Consider the following 22,072-nt stretch of genomic DNA (forward strand, 5'->3'; position numbering starts at 1 on the left):
CTCTCTCTCTCTCTCTCTCTCTCTCTCTCTCTCTCTCTCTCTCTCTATATATATATATATATATATATATATATATATATATATATATATATGTATAATAGCGATATTACCTTTGAATTTAGCCAGTTAAAAACAAAAATTATGAAATTTCTTCTTTAGCTATGCATGTGTAGTCGAACTTGCATGAGTTATATGCATTTCTACCTTAGCCGATTGCAACTACCTGAACTATAGTATGAAATGACATTGCTCTCTTCTTGAGGAATGTTGTTTCAAACACTACAAAAAAAAAACCCCTGCAGTCCCAAGACTGCTTGGAGGCGTACACATCTCCATTGGCCAACTAAAATCCATAGAACAGCTTGAAACTTGTATACCGCTTCTTCAATACTTTTAGTCGGCATTGTTCTTATGCCGTTTCAAGAACTGGCGGTTAATTTGTATCCAAGTACTCGGGTCCGTAGAATTCGAGGTGCTTGTCCAGTGTTAGATACAGCTGGCTGAAGAGCGGCCGCTGGATGGGCTGCCAGCGCCAACACTGCTTCATCAGATCGTACCTGTGGAGAAAGCGACATCTAGCGACCGTCGTATCACCTTTTCACCTCTTTGCTATTCACAAGATATTGGAACATGTTACTAGTATATACCCTATGTGTACAGTACAGTACTGTACTGTGTTTTAGGTTCGATAAACATCATGCATTTGTCGGTGAGCAGATTATGCCTAGTTTTCCTGGCCGCCAGCCTACCTACCCCAGACTGGGCACATGATTTTATGCGGTAATCTGTTACTGGGCAAATGATTTTATGCGGTCATCTGTTACATAAATCTGACAGCTCAGGCCCAGCACCGTGGCTCTGAGAGAGATCCGTCGCTACCAGAAGTCGACGGAGTTGCTCATCCGCAAATGAATTCCTTAGTGTATTCAATGACCATATGCATTTCTGTTCCTGTCTAATACGTCGTTTTACGAAAACTATCAAACTTCTTCGAATATTCGCGATTTGAGTGCAGAAAACCAGCAGACTTACATAGCTCGCGGACAGTCTTCAGGTTGGTCCATCCTGAATCCAGCCTGTAGGCGGTCTTTCAGCTCGGATACTGCCACGTCAGGGTAAGGGTCGCCCCCTAGCGTGCAGATCTCGTACAGCACTATCCCGAAAGACCACCTGTTAAGGAAATATGATACCACGCCATGAAAATTTTAGGAGATGACATCTTAGAATTTAGGGTTAGGATTTGCGTTCGTAATGCCCTGGAGACATTGCGACCATTCACCTACTGCAATCTCTATGGCAATCACTCGATAATATTTCTTTGCAATCAGATACAGCTTCATGCACAGATACAGATTCATGTACAGATATACAGATGCAGATTTTTCCGAGTAGGGTGACCGTGTCAGTCCCTACACAGGTTTAACAGGTTGCGAATCTAAGACCCACACACTTGGGCACCCGACTTTCCCAGTGGATCCATATCGAGGGAGACGTGCTGGTTCCGGTTGGGATGCCTGCAGCGAGCTGCCGGATGACTTGGTTACGCTCAGGTCCGCATTGACTACGCCAGCCCGCCTGGCGCTGCTCTCGTCCGCCAGCTGAAGACAACTGCCGTTGGAGACTTGACCCTCTAATTGAGGGGGGATACGTGTAAAGTGCCTTTCCCAAGGGCACAACGTCGGTGCGCATGTTCGGACATGCCCCTGTGCTCCGACACGGAATCGAACCCGGGGCTCCTTGCTTGAGCGTCGAACGCTCTATCCACTACGCCACACGACGCCACTACCTACTGCAATATGTACTGTAGATTAGACTTTGAGATTGGGTATCATACGTGACTTACACTTCAGATAATGACAACTCACGCGTCACTTGGTGTAGTGTATTAGGTTATAATAACTTAGAGTTAGATATCAATTATCATAATTACACCTCAGATATTATAATAGTTCTACTCTCAATCTTACATCGCTCTGTAAGGTCTTAGGAGATTGGTTATCATAGTTAACTGCAGATATTATGATGATTACTCACACATCGCTCTTAGTAAGGTTAAGTTAGAGGTTGGTTATCATCGTTAACTGCAAGACTACTCACACATCGCTCTGTTTGGTGTTAGGTTAGAGTTAGAGAGTGGATATTATAGTAGTTAACTGCAGATATCATAATAAGATTACTCACACATCGCTCTGTGAGGTGTAGGCCTTCTCACCCTCCAGCCGCTCCGGCGCCATCCACTTCCAGGGCACCCTCTGGAGCCGGTCCTGCCGACGGTAACCTCGGCTGTAGATGTCTTCTGCCAGCCCGAAGTCAGAAATCTTCACATGCAGGCGTTTTCCGACCAGCACGTTCCGAGCGGCCAGGTCTCCGTGGACGTAACGAGACCGGGCGATGTGATCCTGGAACATGAACAACACATGAAGTTCGTGACGGTTCTGCTATTTTGCATCAATCTTGGCTAAAATCCAGCCAACTGATGCTGCGATTATGATGTTTCGTTTGGGAGCATTTCATGTATTGTATATTGTAATCCACAATTGTACAAATGAAATAGATTCTTATATACCAATTTCATGCATACGAGCAGCATCTGGTGCATTTGTGGCACCTAGTGCAGCTGTAGCACATGGTACGTCTAAAGCACACGTCACATAGCGTATGGAATTTGCAGCACGTGGAAGATCTGCAGCAATGCCTATGTTTACAGTGACTGACACACCTGCAGCACTGGCCTGGCACATATACCTCTGCAGCACCTGATAGTGGTACTCACCATGCCTTTAGCGATCTGCCGGGCCACCTGATACATCTGTATCACCTCAAAGGTGTAGATATCGTCTCCAGGTTCATCAGAGGTCTGTTGCTATGGAAACGCAAACATATATATGCACTTAAAAGTGCCCCCAAAAAACTCGTAAAAAGCCCCATGCGTCGACAACATGTATTGGCAACAAAATGACACTTAATTTCATAACAATCTGCGATTTAAAAGGCATGTTGTGAAGCACAATTAAAAGAGTAGACTAAACAAACATTTTTAACGTCCAAATGGCACAAACATATATTAAGTAAAAACAAACCTTTTTTTCCAGAATGACCCTTAATAATTTGGTCCGTTAATTTAAAAAATAGCCCATCCCCAACATTCTTAAAACGCTTGCAAAATTTAAGAAATGCTTCTTGGGGTTCCTAGCTACCAAGTTGAACGTACCACATAAAAAAAAACAACTTGTGCCTCACCTCCCGGCATTTTCTCAAGAAGCTCTTTAGGTCTCCGTACGGCATGAACTCCGTGATGAGATACAGATGGTCTCGCACCACCGTGCAACAGCCAAGCAGACCCAGCAGGTTCTTATGAACCCCCAGGTCCACAACTGCACGGATTTCCTCCAGGAAACCCAGCTTGTCCTCCTCACTGGCGTGTTCTGTGAAATGAGAAAACATTCAAAATTGGGCATAGCGTTCGTGTAAGCCATCAAAATTGTAGCGTCACGTACTAGAGGGTACTATAGAAAACTCGATTTTAAATCGTTACTAAAACAGGAATAATCACACATGATTTACTGACTGCGGGCGTTTATTTTGTTACTTACTTTTAGAAAATGTAAAGAGCTTTGAAAAAAAAACAGTTATATATCTTTTGTGCATTTTGCATATATAGTGCAGCTCCGGGAAAACAACTACACTTTCCATTCAGCCACGTTTAGAATTCGTGCACATCTCGATTAAAATCGCGTTGGAATATGGTGTGAAATGCGTACATAACCATTCATATAAAAAAATAGTTGCATTCAAAACCTTTTAGAGTTTTTACGACGACATCCTCCGTCCGGTCGTTCCGCGTCAGGGTTGCCCGGTAAACGATGCCGAACGCCCCGCTGCCGATCTTCTCACCAAGCGTCACCCTGCCGGGGTCGGTCTCTAACTTCGGGAACTGTGGCCGGGGTGGAACCGACGGGACCATCTCCTCCAATCTCCTCCTGTGGACTATACAACAACGTGGGGCAAGGATGCTGGGGTAAATGTCGAGGAGAAAAATTCGCTTGAAAAGATAAAACGCTGTCCTTACACAGAAGTGAAGTGCTTGCCGGCAAGTTTTCCAAGTCGAAATATCCAGAAGCCCCCGCTTCTGTCTTTATAATGATATTGTCATTTATCGACAAAGAAAAAAATCCCTTCAGACTATTTTCTTTTGTATTAAGTACATGTAATTACGCGTTGCCTTACATCGCATTTTTGTGAGTTTTGACATACTATCAAATAAAACAATTTGGGACTTGAAGGTATCTGTATCAAATTTTTTTTTTCAGAAGACCTGAAACCTAATTGCCCATAACCCTTTCCAGACCTAGGAGAGGCTAAAGGTGTCTGAGCTAACTTTAATGTCGGGTAGGGTCTAAGCGGCTTGCGCTAGAACCAAGAAACTGATAAGTTTTCCTAAAATATTGTTGGCAACATTTTTTGTATCAGTGTAATAAGTTAGTGATATTTTGTGTTGCGACGACAACGGGTTTCTGACATTTATTGTTTTGCGAAATTCAGTAATTTTCGTTTCAACATTAGGCTTTTATGGGTTTTATGCCAAGTGTCTCATTCTTTCTAATTTCAATAACATCTAATGCAGTTTAATGCTCTAGGGTAATCATTAAAAACGAAAAAAAGTTAAACGTTATGATGATGATGATGATGATGATGAAATGTTTTTTGAGGATAAAAACACTGGCAGCCTTACATAGGCTGAATTGTGGTTCTTTAACAATTCATTCATGTTAGAGTCATTGACAACATAATACAAAATTCTTATCACATAGATTAAAACAGGAAGGTACGATCATTCAATATAAAATTCCAGGAATATTAAAATCAAATTGGTGACTACATTTTGAAACGTTTTACTCATAAATAAGATATTCTATATAAATGGAGGCCGCACAAATATTTACATGTCATCATTCAACAGTCGTACGCAGAATTGAAACGTGCTGTTCTGATACCGGGCAGTTCTGCATTTGTACTGGGTAAAAGAGTTACTATTTCTGAGAGTTCTGAGGCGAGTATCACCCCGTATAGGTGGCAACCAGTCACGGTACTTATTAGAGTTAGCAAGTGAAGTTGCAAGTCTTAGACACAGTTCCTGGCGTCTAGCGTCAAGACGGCTGAGACCGGTAAGGTTCAGGGAAGATTGGTAGTTGGTGTAGTCATTTCCCAGTATAGTCCTTAGTGCTCTTTTCTGGACATGTTCAATTTTCAGGGACAGTTCCCTAGTCAGACGGGGTGCCATAACACGCACGCGTACTCGAGGACGGGCCGAACAAAACCAGTAAAGATGAGTATGAGATCACTTGTCTCAAGACCATGCTTCTTTAGGTTTCGTAGCACATACAGTCCTTTACTCCCTTTGCCGACAACTGCAGTCACATGCTCAGTCCACTCTAGGTCGCGCTGCAGGATAACTCCAAGGACACGTGCTGACTGTACCACCTCAAGTTGGTAGGGGCCAATTGTGATGACAGGCGGCGAGGGTGGATGCCTAGCGAAGCAAAACACCATCACTTTGCACTTTGATGGGTTTAACCGTCAACAGAACACCTTCCCGCGCGGACCCCAAAACAGTTTTTTGCTAATTTTTAGAAATTATCAACATGCTACCAGCTCAATTGTTTTGCAAACTGATGTGGGAACCTCTGTGTCCACATTACATACAAAAATCATACATTTTGAACTTTTTCTACTTTTTGGTGAAGAAAAGAAGACAAGAAGGAATAACCGATTTTTAAACCCATTTCAGACTGAAGGGGCTTTTGAGGCCCAACTTTGATCTCAGATAGCGGCTAAACGGCTTGCGCTAGAAGTATCAAATTTGGAGACCTTTCCTAAAATGTCTCTGGAAAAAAGTTCATTTTAGTTTGATACTAGTAAGTTGATGTTTTTTTGTGTTGCCATGGCAACGGGTTTCTAGCAGGCAGTTTTTTTGAAAATAGAATTACTTTTGGTTTAAACATAAAAATTTTCTGAGTTTTATATTAAATTACACTTCTTTTCCAACAGTAATAACATCTTACATAATTAAATATAAGTTAAATCATTTAATATGCATAGAATATGCTAATTTGATGACGTCATTGGTCAGAATCCAATATGGCGGACTATATTATTAGCTCTGATGTCATATGACGTCATAATTACACCAAAGTTATCAAAATTTAATTCTATTACTACACCATTCTCTGAAAACTTGGTAGACATACGATGAGTGCATAAAAACATATAAAAACGGAAATAAGGTAATGTATAAGAACGCCAGTGTATCCATTATGATCGAAAGCCGGCTGAAAAGAAAATCAGATATAATTTTTTTACTAAATAGTAGGAACGGAGTTTTCTGCACTGCATTGAGAGACAACTTTGTGGGTGACATTTACCTAAAATTTCAGAAAAAAATCTTAAGAAACAAAAAAGATATTACAGAATATATAGTGCTGGGGTCCGCGCGGACCCCAGGAGTACTGTTTAGGGTTAAAGCCATGTGGTTGTTTTCGGTCCATTGCGTCAGACCATTAATGTCGTCTTGAATTCTGGGGGCAGTGGACATATGCCGTGATTCAGCAGCAGACATATCGTCTACGTACTTAAAACTGTCAGAAAAAGTTGCATTGACTGCGAGGGCATCATTAAACAGCGCGAGAAAAACAAGCGGGCCTAGTTTTGTGCCTTGGGGTACGTCACACGTCAGAGATTGCTAGACCGAACACACGCCCTGGTACCTTACACGTTGGCGGCGGCCTGACAGAAAACTGCAGACCCATGGTACAAGCGACGGTCGAACACCGAGATCCAGCAATTTACAGATAGCAGTCTGATGGTGAACATAGTCAAAAGCTCTAGAAAAATCCGTGAGAACAAGTGTTGTTATGTAGCCTGGTTTATCCGCTGCTTCAAGGTGTACTAAACGAGTCAGGTAGTGTACTGTTGAGCAGCCATGGAGAGAACCAAACTGTCAAGGATCCAGGTTCGGACTGATATCTTGGAGGCACCAGTTACAGTCAAGTCCCTCACATATTTTTGCAAATATGGGCGTTAGCGAAATGGGTCTGAGTTTCTCTAGTCGGGGTGGCATTTCCTTGGGTACGGGTACAACGTCAGCGTCTTTGAACATGTCCGGCACCACAACCTGGCACAACGAGGCGTTCATGATGTCAGTTAAAGGAAGACTCAGCTCAAAGGCGAATTCCCTTATGATTCTAGGCGAGATGCCGTCCGGGCCAGTGGCTTTGCGAATCTTAACACTCTTCAGCCTGTTTCACATGTCCCAAACTGAGACTGCCGGTGGTGGGGCAGGGACAGGAAGGTAGGCTGGTAAGTCCTGCAGTCGGATATGTTCGTGCTTCTGTGACGCAGTAGAAAGGTAACTATTGATAGCGTTAGCTACGTCGTGAGCTGGTGACGCGGAGGCCCCTGGGACGTCGATCTTCAGCAGTCCTTTCGCCATGTTGCCCATCTCTTTAATTGCTTGGTACCACTTCTTAGGGTCGGCCGTTTTGAGGCTTTTAACCTTTTGTTGGTAGAAAGTCTTCTTCAGTTGCTGGATGTTACGAGCGATTTTGTTGCGAAGGCGTTTCACTTCTGGTAGGTTCTGTTCTCTAAAAGCCTTATGTGGGAGCAGAATCATGGCTTTCAAACCCGGCGTCACCCAAGGCTTGTCTCTTTCATGTAGTCTGACAGTCTTAGACGGAAAGAACTTCTCAATCGCGCCGCACAGGGTGGAGTAGAAAGCTGAACACTTGTCGGTTGCGCGGACTTCACTATAGACCTCTTCCCAGTCGTGCTCAGTGATCCACGATCCAAAACGACCGTAAGTCTGACTGTCGCAGGGGTCTGACGACCTTCTTCACTACTTTGTTCTGACCGTCTGAAGTTGAACAGCCCGACCAAATCACACAGTTGTGATCACTAGCGCCAAGAAGAGGGTCCACTGTTGGTGGTTGGTAACACTGTGTGATGGCATCGCTGGCGAGTACTTGATTAAGGATGGTATTTTTACGAGTCGAATCTGTTTCAGGCTTCAGAGAGTGTTCGGAACAGACGGTACTTACATCCAGTCGATTGAAATCACCAAGGACAACAACTCCGGTACCTGCATACTGTCTGCGAACGTTGTCAATAGAGTCGGCCAGGAGTTCGTCGCCACGGGTAGAGTTGGGAGCGTGATAAACGGCACAGAGAGCGATGGACGATACCGATCGAAGAAGCCAGTGTGGCCGCAGTTGAACCCATATACACTCCAAGTCGGTCGGGACAGCAATATCAAGAGGTTTTGACGGAATAGTCTGCTTAGTATACACCGCTACCCCTCCACCACGCCTGTCGGATAGGTACTTGGAGAACAAGTTAAAGTTTGGAATGTTCGTTGTCTCACTTGGCAGGTTAGGCGTAAACCAGGTTTCGGTTACAACTGCGATGTCAACTGCTGATGTAGATAATACTGCTTGAAACTCGTCCATCTTGTTTAGGAGGGACCTGGTATTTGTGAGCAGCATTCTTGGCATGCTCCGACGTCATTTCTTGATCGGTGCACGTTCCTGCTGTTGGGTAGGGACGTCAGTCAGCACACGGAATTTGCATAACAGAGTCTGTTCACCCAGTTGTTTACGCTGGAATGTTTGCGTCGTACTGTTCCCTCTGTTTTTGCATATGAAGTCAGAAGACGGCTCTACATGCCTATTACCAAGAACAGTTTGTATAACTCTCTGTAAGTTCCTACCAGCCCTTGTTCCTCTATATCTTCCCCGAATCTTCAGGACGCCAAGGCTTCTTAGGTGAGACGTCAGTAGGGGCTCAGCAGGCAGTGTCAATCTGCTGTCATTAGCCAATTATGCTAATTTGAAGACGTTTTTGGTCAAAATTTAGGATGGCGGACTATACCGTATTCACGAGTTCTGAAGGGGACAATGATCACCCGTCCCACGGGTCTAGATAGGGTTAAAATGTAGTCACTACTCATGTCTTTGACATTGGGCCAAATGTGTGCTACGACTAAACACATCTGGGCTTGTAGTACTAAGGAAAATCTAATACAGAAAAGACGGAAAGAAATAATAAAACAAACCCTGTTGACGAGAAAACGCTTTAAAGTCGACTTTGATGAAAATTGGAAACCGTACTCACTGATAACATCATCTGGTACAAAGTAAACAGTCGATTGCTGGTAGTCTTCTTCCTCTCTTTTCTTCCTCCTACGTCTTAAGTACACCGTGAAGACGACAGCTGCCACAATCAGCACTGCGGCGATACCGGCACTGGTTCCGCCGATGATGGCTTCAGTGGACATGCGACTTTCCTCTGTAGGTACAGTGTCTGTGTGTGAGAGAACTTCTCTATTTATTTGTTTATTAAGATTTACCACATTTGTGGAAGGATTGACATAACAGGTGACTATCACCTTTTCAAAGATGTCAACCCCGAGACCAGACTATAAGGTTTGAACCACTTACAACGGAAGGTCCCCTACTCTTTTCGATAAGTGTGGTGGGTTCTTTAACGTGCGTGGGGTGTGGCTCTCCCAAACACGGGACCTCCATTTAACGTCCTATCCGAGGGACGTCCCTAGCCGAAGCTAAGTACTCATTTTTACCCAGGAGTGAAGTGAGGAAAGTCGTGTAAAGTACCTTTCCCAAGCGTACAACGTCGCGGCGCATGTTCGGACTTGTTCGGGTACAACCCGGAATCGAACCCGGGTCTCCCCGTTTCATAGTCCAGTGATGTACCACTACACCACACGACGCCACTCTGGTTTGTTTTCTGGTGCCAGAACGGCAATACCAGTTCTGGTGTTATTAGTGACGAGGGTTCCGAAATAAATGTGGTATGACAACTTATTTTACCGATAATGAAAGGATCGATGTCGTCTGTAATTGTGACCTTTTTTAATAGCCATGGAATAGCTATAGCGACTCAAATTCTTGTCTTCCCCATATTACGTGCACCATGCGATGGGTATAATATGAACATCAGTTTCTGCGAGCAAATGCAATCCCTTATGTTGTTTTTTTACGTTTTTTTTCCAAAGCTGATTTTTCTGCTAGTGTGAATAAATGTTCATTAACATATAATAATATTTACTTCGTAGGTTAGAGCCTTGGATAGGTTATAGTTAAGAGCCGCTCAAGAGTACTCTTTTCTTTTAGAATTCAGATTTTAAGAAAATATCAGACGGCAGAAAAGGCTTCAGTAACTCACGTTGACAAGTCGGAATTTCTGGGTCCCAGTTGCCGTCCTCTTTGCAGATTGCATCGGACCTACCCACGAGTTCGTACCCAGGATTACAAGAGAACTGGATGTCGTTCCCAGAGCAGTAACCGTCAGTAGCACTGACTCGGCCGTTCATGATGTCGGTGGTATTGTCACAGCAGATACCTGATAATATATAAAGCTGGCATGAAGAACATTAAATGCTCTGAAAATTGAATTAAAAAAAGTCTAATGAAAATATCAACGGGGATTCATACACCACCCCAACCATCTCTGTTTGAGGGCCTAAATTTGTTCGAATACGCTGCTTATAGTGCCATAGCTGCTACACTCTTTTCTTTCTGGTAACAAAAAAGAGCAAACAAAATAAATTCTACCAGAGAAGAAACAAGTGACAACTCACGTTGGCAAGTCGGAATCTCCCGGTCCCAATTTTTGTCCTGACAGAAAGCGAAGGAGCTGCCCACAAGCTCGTATCCAGTGTCACAAGAGAACTGGATAGAATTCCCATCGCAGTAGTCATTATCAACCCTGATCTGGCCGTTCTTTATCCTGGTTGTGTTGTCACAGCAGATACCTAAAATTACAATTGTCAAAAGGGTTTCTTCACAGCAATATCAAACTTGTTACGACCATGCATGTTGGATACGTCGACTTCTCCGCAGCCGAATCTGACATGATTTTTTTTTTATTTCAAAATGCAAAAATACAAAACATGGTGGTGAAATAAAAATTACATCACAAAACATGAGTGTCGTCTAGGTAACAAGAGAACAGAATTTAGCTATCAAGATATTATAAATGAATACAGAAATATTAATCAGTTGTTTCGAGATATATAAACTTGGATCCTTTACATTCACTTAATCCTTTCTCTGAGAGGACTGCACGTGTCTTTCAGACAATAATCATCCAAGCAGAAGATGTTAAAGACGTAAAAAAAATTGTCCCGGCAGACTGCCGTTACCCGGAGGGGAAACTCTCGGTGTTCTCACGGTCACGGCGTCTTTTTGTCAGCGGGGCCCGGGTAGAATCTAAGTCAAAGTTAAATTCTTCTTGGGTCCCGGACGGGCCCAAAAATACCCCGTTAGCCATAGGGTGTCCCGCGGTGCCACGTAGGGTTCACACGCGAAAGTGCCAAAAAAACAACCCGGGAACTACCCGGCAGGGCCCCTTTTTCCAATTGGGACCGAAGCAGGGTACAGGTGTACTTTGGTCCCGAATTAAAATATGTTTTATGCTGATGATTATGTAGGTAGTTCGCGAGTTACGGGCAGTCTGAACGTCTTGGCGTCGTAGAAGGGATTGAAACGATGTATTGCGGTTGGAAATCACAGAGCAAGGCCATTTTTCGAAAAGAATTGACTTGAAAAGACCGTAATGTAGTGGTACACGCACGCCAACGCTTGAACGTTTCCGAATCGACCCATTGACCTTACACGGATGGCATGAACTTCTTACGTCACAAAATACACGGACATTTTGAATAGAACGCCGACCCAGAATTTCATTTCGGTTGTCTCCTTGTGACGTACATGTAAGCAGTTCTTGTGATCCCGATTCCAGTTTGTGCAGATTTCCGGACGTGTGGAACTTAAATTTCTAAAAGTTCCTGACATGCGCCTTTGCAAGTTAACCGTTACTTGACTGAAGGATGGCTGTCCCCTGTTTCTTTTCACCCGATATCACCAGATAGCCGATTTTCTGATATCTGAGAGCATAATACAGACCACCGCAGTGATCTGCCAAGGAGGATAGGACATCACAAGCGAAAGCCGCGTTCAACTTCCGGGCCCTAAAACGGCGTTCTATTCGAAATGAACCACTGTGACGTAAGCAGTTTATGCAATCCGTGAAAGGTGAATTACTAACGCTGTACATGTTAAAGTAGACATGTCACTAAACTTTCGACTAAAATTCTGAATTTAGTAGATTCATGCCGCATTTGTCGTAGCCGTAACTCGTTTGCTTTTAATAAATGTAACTTAATGAGTAGTGTCGCCGGGTCGCCTAGCCCTTTCCATTGCCATTTTGTTTCTGTATGCACGCTTGGGTGGCGACACTTTCTTTTGTCGTCTGATTTTTTCGATGTTGATTCCTAGTAGCACAAGATGGGCGCCTTGCCGTGTTTGTAGATTTATCGAGAAAATGCTAAATCCTAATGTAAGCTAATATGTTTAAAAAGACCAAGTGTGAACAAGGAGGCCGTGATATTTTAAAGTGAAATTGTTGCCGTATCGTACAAGCGTGTATAGTCCAGCAAGTGCCGTGGTAAGAGGGGGGCGGAAGTCATCAAAGAGCCGCGGTGATGAAATTCTAGTGATGTAATAATGACTGCTAAAGTCGCTGAGTCGCTGCTACAGTCCGCTCAAGTGTGCGAAAGTCGCTGAGTGGCGTCGTGTGGCGTAGTGGACAGAGCGTTCGACGCTCAAGCAAGGAGCCCCGGGTTCGATTCCGTGTCGGAGCACAGGGGCATGTCCGAACACGTGCCGACGTTGTGCCCTTGGGAAAGGCACTTTACACGTATCCCCCCTCAAATAGAGGGACAAGTCTCCAACGGCAGTTGTCTTCAGCTGGCGGACGAGAGCAGCGCCAGGCGGGCTGGCGTAGTCAAGGCGGACCTTGAGCGTAACCAAGTCATCCGGCAGCTCGCTGCAGGCATCCCAACCGGAACCAGCACGTCTCCCTCGATATGGATCCGCTGGGGAAGACGGACGCTCAAGGGTCTCAGATTCGCAACCTGTTATCCACCTTAAACAAATCCACGCGGAGGCCACCGTGTAAACTGTGACTATCACTCATGTTTAGGGACTGACACGGCTATCCTAGTCGGAAAAATCTCTATCTGTATATCTGTACATGAATCTGTATCTGTGCATGAATATGTATCTGTACATGAATCTGTATTTGATTGCAAATAAAGATATCGAGTGATTGCCATAGAAAGTCGCTGAAAATAAATGACCTCTTACAAATCAAAACTTGCTTAGTACAGTAATTCTATTATAATAAAGGCACTTTACACGGGGGATACGTGTAAAATACCTTTATTAGAATAGAAAAAAAGTTCCCAGAAAAAAAGTTCCTAGGGGCACAACTCATGTTCGGACATGCCCATGTGCTCGGACCCGGAATCGAATCCGGGTCTCCTTGTTTGAGCGCCGAACGCTCTACCACTTCGCCACACGACGTCACACGAGGAAAGATATTAAGTTGGTTTAATTATTTTGATATGATACTCGGCAGTCAATGCGGTATCACAACGCTTTGGTTTGTTTTTTTAGCACTGCGGATGACAATGCACAAGATACCTTTCAACAATTGTGTTACTGAAAATGCTCGGCCGTATGCCATGAGATCTTCCGTTGTTATGTACAGCAATTTCTACATTAGACCAAATGCTTTAGGCGACCTCTTATGGAAGTTTTCCACTTCTTTTAGACTGGAAAAGATCTTATATATTTAAAACTTCAATACTAGTCGTTGGCCTGAGCCTTGAGTACGAACAACCTACCCCCTCCATCTAAGGCCTAGAAAGGTAAGCCACGGGCAGTCATCTCCTATTTCATGGATCCGGAATCTAAGAAAACACTAGACGACGAAAGAGGCTTCAGTAACTCACGTTCACAAGTCGGAATTTCTCGGTCCCATATTCCGTCCTCTTGGCAGGTGGCATTGGTCCTACCGACGAGCTCGTATCCGGGGTTACAAGAGAACAGGATGTTGTTCCCAAAGCAGTACCCGCCGTCGATAGGAGTGATTTGGCCGTTCGGAAGTCCTATTGTATGTTCACAGCAGATATCTGAAGATTTAAAAAAACGAAGCAAAGTAAATTCGACATTGGAAAATTATTAGAGCAGTAGAAAACAAACATGATTTCTGGAGGGCCGAACGAAATCAGTTCTTCGATAGAAAAGTGTGTCAGGAAGTCATGGTTCTCATTTAAAAAAAAACTGCAATAGACGGCTTTGATGGATGTGATTACTAGTGTGCAAAACAAATTAACAAGAATGTTCATAAAGCACAAATAATACAATCAATGCACATGCCTTAGCAACAAGGTACAAGATACATGTACTGTGTGATTTATCAACATGTTTTCTTAGGTACACCGCGTTATTTGTTCTCTGATAAAAACTGAGTTAAGTACATAACTCCCTATATCATGATGACACTGTTTTCGAGTGGTATGGGTATGAATTTATATGTATACTACTTTTGTGTGCATGTGTGTGCAGCATAACTAAGATTTTTATGATATTTGGTGTGTCTTGAAAAGATCTCCAATTGATACAATCATGACCTCATATGATTGTCCCAAAGTTGTTATGCTTTTATTTTACTACTACACCATTCTCTAAAACTTGGTGGGTCTACAAGTGGTTGTAGTTGACTAAGCTCAAAAGCCCACCTCCCCCTCCGTGTCTGAATAGGGTTGAGAACGGGTTGACGGATGATGCTGATTTTTTATATGAAGCTAGCTTACGTAATGCTAGATTCGAAACAGCAGTATCTTATTTGCATAAATGATGTGGACATTATGTTAAGCTGTTGCATTCAATGACAGGAGCATTCAAACATATGCAACAGAGGAAACGAGGGACGGATGTAAATTATCTTTCATCATCAATGGTTATTGATGGGTTGTTATTGTCATTGTTACCTTCGCCAAGAAGGTTATGTTTTCAGTAGCGTTTGTCCGTCTGTCTGTGAACAGCCTAACTCAAGACGATTAATATGCATTGTCATGAAACTTGGTAGGTGGGTAGGTTTTTATGAGAGCTAGAAATAATTAGATTTTGGGACCCCTGGCGGCTTTCCTAGGTACTGTAGCAGAACGTCCGGTTTTGATATCTCTTGATCTGAACATGCTAGGGTAACGAATTTTGGATGACAGATAACTCTTGGGCTAGGGAACAAAAGACATGGGTATGAGTTTGCTAGCGGCTTGCTCTGGAATTGCAGGAGCATTTGTTGAAAAATCTTCGAAGGAGGATAACTCAAGAACCGGTTGACGGATTGTCATGATTTTTGGTATGTAGGTAGCTGAAGTGATGCTTCACATAATCAGATGACAATTATGCAAATCAGGAGCTAATTTGCATAATTAATGAGGACATTCTATAAAACTGCTTCGTTCGATGATTGGACTATGAAACGCGTGTGACATCTACTTGAGAATGAGAAAAACATCCGAGGATATAGATTATGTAAATGAAGACCTAATTTGCATAATTAATGGGAAATTGTTATAATTTCATAGCTGAAATTGCTGAGAATTTCGTACTTGCCATATTGAAACTTAAGTGAAGGTGAACATCAATGAAGATAATTTATTCACACCATGACCTCATTTGCATAATTTATGAGGAAGTGCTAGAATAGCCTATTTTGTTAAGATAAGGCTATCATTTGGTGGAGAATATGATCCATATGATTTAATCCATGCAAATGACTGTTATTTGCGAAAGCAATGATTAAAATTGTATAATTCGTCAACCGTCATTTGGCGAAGGTATGAGATCGTGGAACTCTTGTTTATAAATGCTTCCAATTCTGTTTCATTTTCTTAGAAATTCATATTTTGAAAATATTTTTAATATCTTTTCAGCATTCTAAGTGATTCCCTGGCTTTGTAAAACTTGAGAAATATGACATTTCCAATAGTTTCTAAATATTTGTAACCACATTCCACCACTTTTACCATTATTTACAATTATTTGAAATACTTTTTAAATATGTCAGAGGGCAGGGAATAAAGTAATTCACACATCCCTGTGAAGTACAGGGTAGTCTGGCTGGGCATCATGCATGGATGCCTTACCACAAAAGAGCAACAAGTGTCTAGCAGTGAAATCAGAAGAAGACAGAATAGTCGGATTAGCACCTAGTGCCTACTTTTATGGGGGCAATTACCCACATCTACTATTTGGTTATTTGTTAGAAATATTTCTAAATATTTCAAAAAATCAAAGAATCACATAGGCGCTTCAAATGTATTCTAAATAAGGATATCTTTGTACAGCCACTTATAAAATGCTTCAGAAATCGCTAAATGAATTCAAATATATTCAAATTTTCATTTTTAATTGATGAAAGGTTTAGAATTTTTGTTGATATTTTTTTTTCTAATTCAAAAGTATTACAAACATAGAGAAAAAATCCACACAATTAACTCAAGTGGAAAGTGGTGGGAATTTTATAACTGCGACAGATAGAATTCAAGCATTATCGATGGTCAACATTATCGATGAAATTATGCAAACAGAACATCATTTGCATAACTGATAGGCGGCAAATGCTACAATAGCATTCTCTTTTCATATACACTGTCTACTCATAACTGATATTTGCATAGAGAAGACGAAAAGTTGACATAATTCATGCAAAAATGGTATTCTTTGCATAATCAATGTGAAAGAATGTGTAATACGTCAGTTGTAAAGTCTATTTGGTAAAGGTATGAGGTTGTGCATTGTTTTTAATGTTTGTCTTTAAAGATATATATATCGCTTCCCATTTATACAACTGTCCTATTTTTTTCGTGTTTGTCGCTCTTCCTTGTTTGGACATAAAGTATTGGAGCTATAGCTATATAATGTACCTGAAACATAAACCTTTAGCTCGCACAGTGACAAACTGCTCCTTTCGGCCATATTCTGTATGGACACGTAACGGCCTAACATCGGTGGGTTGCATTCCACCTCTCTGGTCTGCCCATGGATGAGCTGGAAAGTCTGTCCACACTGGTCATTCCTGCCAACGTTCTCGTCTGGATCAACCCGCACTATTATATCAACTGTTGATTAAGTCAACAAAATATTCTGTAAAATATGTTGTTTTCTGAAAGATTTATGTACGCTGACATGCGCACAGTACAGCCCAGCACGCAGAGTAATTTTCTTCAAGCACAAAATTAAGTTGTGTACCCAGTGTTTACCCATGCCATACGCGACAAATACGCAATGCATTGGTCCCGCATTGCTCGAGCACGGTACGAATACACTGTATGTTTGTTAGATGGATAAACGGTTCATACGATGAAGTCCATATCACAATATTGTGCATCCAAAAAGGCATTCTTCTTACACTTTTTGTAGGATCATAGTCAAGGCACAGTTGAACACAAAATTTGACACGTTAACTTAATAATGCCATAGATCCTTTTGTTTACATAAACGACCTTTTTTGCTGTTCTGACGGCATTCTAAATGTATTTTGAAAAAGTATCTTCCCAACAGGAAATTTTTACAAGGAAAGGACTAATTATGCGAGCTCTACTTACTCCCTGATATACAGACAACCCCGGCATCATCGCTGTGCTCGCAGTTATGAACGCCCCATCCTGGGTGGACACATTGGGACAGGCTCGTCTCTGTGCCGGCACAGTTTACGCCATCAAGCCATATTGGCCCCGTGCCTTGGCCAAAGAAGGCGAGGGATGTTGCCTGAACTACACCTGAGTAGCCCAGCTGACGGCAAACTACATTTGCGTCACTGATGTCCCACAAGTCATCACAGATCGTTCCCCACATGCCATTGTAGAACACCTCAACTCTCCCCTCATGAGAACCTCTTCCACCTACGAGACGGACGCCTAGAAAATAAAGACATAATATTGCATATTTCTGGTTAGCATAACAAGACCGACAGGATTATAACAATATATTTGGTACGTCATTAGAAATCAGAAAACGATAGGCTTACGGCCTAAGAACGGAGTGGAAAGGCTCGTGGAATTTTGCCAGGATAATGGGCTGATTATCACCGATGCCACAAAAGTTCACAAAAGTTCAAAAGTTCATTGTGCAGCACCTCGCCGCTGTGTTTTAGCACTTCAGCTGATATACCATCGACGCCAGGCGCCTTGCCAGACTTGAGGGACTTCAGCGCTTTCTGCAGCTCTTCAATCGTGGGTGGACTGTCCAGATCATGCCGCGTCGGGCGCTGCTTAAGTCTCTCAATGGCTGCACCGTTGACAGTTGACGGTCTGTTTAGGAGTTTCTGGAAATGCTCCTTCCATCGCTTCAGGATTTCAGCCGACGTCGTGTAGTCAGCGCTGAGAACTGGGTTTGAGCCTGAGTGTCGGGGTCCGTAGACCGCCTTCAGTCCGTCGTAGAAGGCTCTGGTCATGTGAGCATCTGCATACCTCTGTAGCTCGTCCGCCTTGCAGTTCCACCACTCATTCTTCATTCGGCGGGTAGCACGTTGAAGCTTAGAGCGGGCATCTCGCAGGCGCCCTGTTGACCGTCTTGTGTTCCTTCCAGTTAGAGACTGCTGTCGGCAAGCCCTCACTTCAGCTATCAGGCTCTCTATCTCTGTGTCATTTTGATCAAACCAGTCGGCATGCCGCCGCCTTGTATGCCCAAGGACCTCTCTTGCTGCAGCGTACACCACACTGCTGACTTGACCCCATCGCTCGTTTACACTCCTGTCTGGCGAAGTGGGCTCCTGTAGCTGGTTGATCCGGTCAGACACCTTGTTTACTAGTTCCTCTGCCTTTTGAGGTAGCAGGCCCATGTCCAGTTTACGTGGAGGTTGCCTCGCACGTTTTCGGTAGACTGGTGCAATACGCAGGTTACATACCGCCCTCACCATGTAGTGGTCTGTTCCACAGGTCGCACCTCGCATCACCCTTGTAGAATGCACGTCCCTAAGGTCGTCTCTGCGCACAAGGATGTAATCCAGCAGGTGCCAGGTGCATGATCGTGGGTGCATCCAGCTGTAGTACCACTTATCAGGCATGGCAAAGAAAGTGTTAGTAATTGCCAGGTCCAATTCTGTGCAAAGCTCCAGCAACAAACTGCCGTTTGAGTTTGTCCGACCTCTTGCTTGTGTCCCTAGCACACGTCCCCAGCCAGGACGGTCGTTCCCCACGCGCGCATTAAAGTCACCAAGGACAATAAGCTTATCTGCTTTTGGTACGTCATTCAGTATATGCCCGAGTTCCGCGTAAAAGAAGTGCTAAAACACAGCGGCGAGGTGCTGCACAATAAACTTTTGTGGCTGTACCAGAGATGTTGGGAGGATGGCGCTGTACCTCAGGACTTCAAGGACGCCATGATTGTGACTGTCTACAAGCGCAAGGGCGACAGACGTGACTGTGGTAACTCTCGTGGTATCTCGCTTCTCAGTATTGCGGGTAAACTACTTGCAAAGGTGGCCTTGTCAAGACTACAAGTAATCTCAGAGGCAATACTACCGGAGAGTCAGTGCGGTTTTCGGCCAGACCGCGGCACCACAGATATGATCTTTGCCCTGAGACAACTTCAAGAAAAGGCTATGGAACAAAGGGTGGGACTCTACATCATATTTATAGATTTCACTAAGGCTTTTGACTCTGTGGGAAGGGATGCTCTCTGGCGCATTCTTGAGAAGTTCGGATGCCCACCAAGGCTACTGGGCGTCATCAAGGCCTTCCACACGGACATGCGAGCCACAGTGGCAGTCGATGGTGAAGTTTCTGACTTCTTCCAGGTCCTCCATGGTGTCAAGCAGGGATGCATATTGGCTCCCACTTTATTTGCTCTTTTTCTCGCTGCTGTTATTGAGGAAATGTCAGACGACCTCCTGGAAGGAATTTACATCCGAACTAGGTCGGACGGCGGACTCTTTAACCTAGCACGATTCAAATCCCAACGTCACGTACTGGTGAAATGCATCCGTGAGCTACTCTACGCAGATGACTCTGCTCTAGTGGCACACACACTGGACAGGATCCAGCGGCTGTTAGAAAAGTTCGCAGAAGCAGCAAGAGCTTATGGTATGACCATAAACATCAAGAAAACCGAGGTTCTCTATCAGCCTGCACCAGGGACACCGCACATACCACCGCAGGTCCTGCTGGACGGAACACCCCTTGCCGAGGCAAAAACCTTCACGTACTTGGGATCTACAGTGTCAAATGACAACTCCTTGGATAGTGAGATCGACGCACGAAGGCGGGCTGCCTCAGCTGCGTTCGGTCGTCTAAAGGACCGGCTGTGGAACGTGAAATCTATACGACTAAACACTAAGCTGAATGTCTACAGGGTGGTAGTGCTGAGTGCACTTCTTTACGGCTTAGAGGTGTCAACCCTGTATGCCCGACATGTCCGACAACTTTCTGCCCTGGTCATCTTCGTGGACTAATGGGCATCACCTGGCAGGACCGCATATCCAACGTGGAAGTCCTGAGGAGGGCGGGCATGCCTGCTATGGAAGCCATGATTACCCGCTCACAACTCAGATGGACCGGTCACGTCATCAGGATGCCTGAGGAACGACTGCCGCGGGACCTGTTGTACTCTGAACTGAAGGAGGGGTCAAGGCCCCGAGGTAGACCACGGCTGAGGTACAAGGGCACTTTAAAACGTCGGCTTGGACTGGCGGGCATCAGCCACCAACAGATGGAGACACTGGCGAGTGACCGGGCCGGATGGCGCGCGGTGGTGAGGAAGAGTGCCGAGGCTGTGCACAGACAGTGGGAAGTCCGAGAGGACATACGTGCGCGCCGACGACATGCTGCCACTGCTGCCAAGCAGGCCCCAGGAAAAATGAATGGACTCTAATTTGTACTTTTGGATATTTATTTTTGTATCATAATGATGACTCATGACTCTGTTACTAGTATTAGGAATGAACCATGTGTTTGTTGGTTTTGCGCAAGTCATAGTCTAACGTAAAGACTGACTGACATATATATATATATATATATATATATATATATATATATATATATATATATATATATATATATATATATATATATATATATATATATATATATATATATATATATATATATATATATATATATATATATATATGTATATATCACCGATGCAGTCTTCAAGCACCATGTTATTTGTCGCTACACATGGATGTCCCCTGACGCAGGGGCAGGTACAGAAACCAGATTGACTATTGACTACATCCTCATCGGCAGGAGATATAGGAGTAATGACACCAGCTGCCGAGCGTACCCCAGACCTGACTGTGGATTAGACCATGATATATAAATGAATGAAGACCTTTATTGTACAAACATACCCACTGGGTTAGGTACAATGTTAACTTGAATACACAAATATATACACAACAAGATCAATCTAGTACTAGCACTACAGTTCGTTACATAATTTCGACTTCGCTTCTCTGTGATGTTGAAAAGATAAGAACATACAAGTTTAAGGATCGAGGGTTTGTCTAAGTTCATTAAAAAGTGAATTTGTCTGTATCACTTAGGTGTGTAAAGTGGAGAAACTTCGATGTTATTCGTCTATAAAGTTCAATTCTCTCACTGTTACACAAACTACATTCTACTACAAAATGAAGTTCATCCTCTATTCTATCTAGATTACAGTATCGACAAATACTTTGTTCCAGGGGAGTGCGGTTATGTCGACCGGTCTCAATGTGTAGTTTATGGCAGCTGATCCGTAGTTTTGTGACGGCGTTTTTGTGCCGTGTGTTGTCGATATTGACAATGACAATGACAATGAACTGTACAAGTGCTCGTTGATATTTAGGTACTGTTCTTCATTGTAGGCAAACTTGAATGGTCTATAGGTCCTTAGTTTGTTTTTAGCAGGACCACCTCTGTTGTCATTGTGTATTTCTTTAAAGAAGGTTTGGATGTAAATGTCTTTTAGTCGCTGATGAATGGAGTTAATAATTTGAGACGCATTTGTGTTGTATGAGAGAGGACAGTGCCAAATGTAACCATAACCACACTCCGCTTGAAAACCATCGGCTGGTACTTTCTGGCGTAGTCTAAGCAAGTGCTTGATAGCGTTTAGGGCACCCGGTTCTGACACGCTTAGACGATTACAATCGCTAAGCA

The 22,072-nt window shown here is 43.5% G+C and overlaps 1 protein-coding gene across 1 annotated transcript in view; it reads right to left on the reverse strand.

Annotated features, from left to right (window-relative positions):
- Window positions 1-433: 433 nt before the first annotated feature.
- LOC109481463 (vascular endothelial growth factor receptor 1-like) overlaps window positions 434-22,072 on the reverse strand; it is a 39,920-nt gene continuing 18,281 nt past the window's right edge. Inside the window, exons 3-13 of the mRNA XM_019784048.1 lie at window positions 16,853-17,035; window positions 13,871-14,050; window positions 10,652-10,825; window positions 10,237-10,413; window positions 9,166-9,339; window positions 3,799-3,987; window positions 3,241-3,425; window positions 2,774-2,863; window positions 2,182-2,399; window positions 1,033-1,170; window positions 434-557 (exon numbers count right to left, since the gene is read on the reverse strand). Coding sequence (XP_019639607.1) covers window positions 434-557; window positions 1,033-1,170; window positions 2,182-2,399; window positions 2,774-2,863; window positions 3,241-3,425; window positions 3,799-3,987; window positions 9,166-9,339; window positions 10,237-10,413; window positions 10,652-10,825; window positions 13,871-14,050; window positions 16,853-17,035 — 1,832 coding nt within the window. The remainder of the gene's footprint in view (window positions 558-1,032; window positions 1,171-2,181; window positions 2,400-2,773; window positions 2,864-3,240; window positions 3,426-3,798; window positions 3,988-9,165; window positions 9,340-10,236; window positions 10,414-10,651; window positions 10,826-13,870; window positions 14,051-16,852; window positions 17,036-22,072) is intronic.

The sequence above is a fragment of the Branchiostoma belcheri genome, unplaced genomic scaffold, assembly GCF_001625305.1.
Source record: "Branchiostoma belcheri isolate BF01 breed outbred unplaced genomic scaffold, Haploidv18h27 scaffold56, whole genome shotgun sequence".
Lineage (NCBI taxonomy): Eukaryota > Metazoa > Chordata > Leptocardii > Amphioxiformes > Branchiostomatidae > Branchiostoma > Branchiostoma belcheri.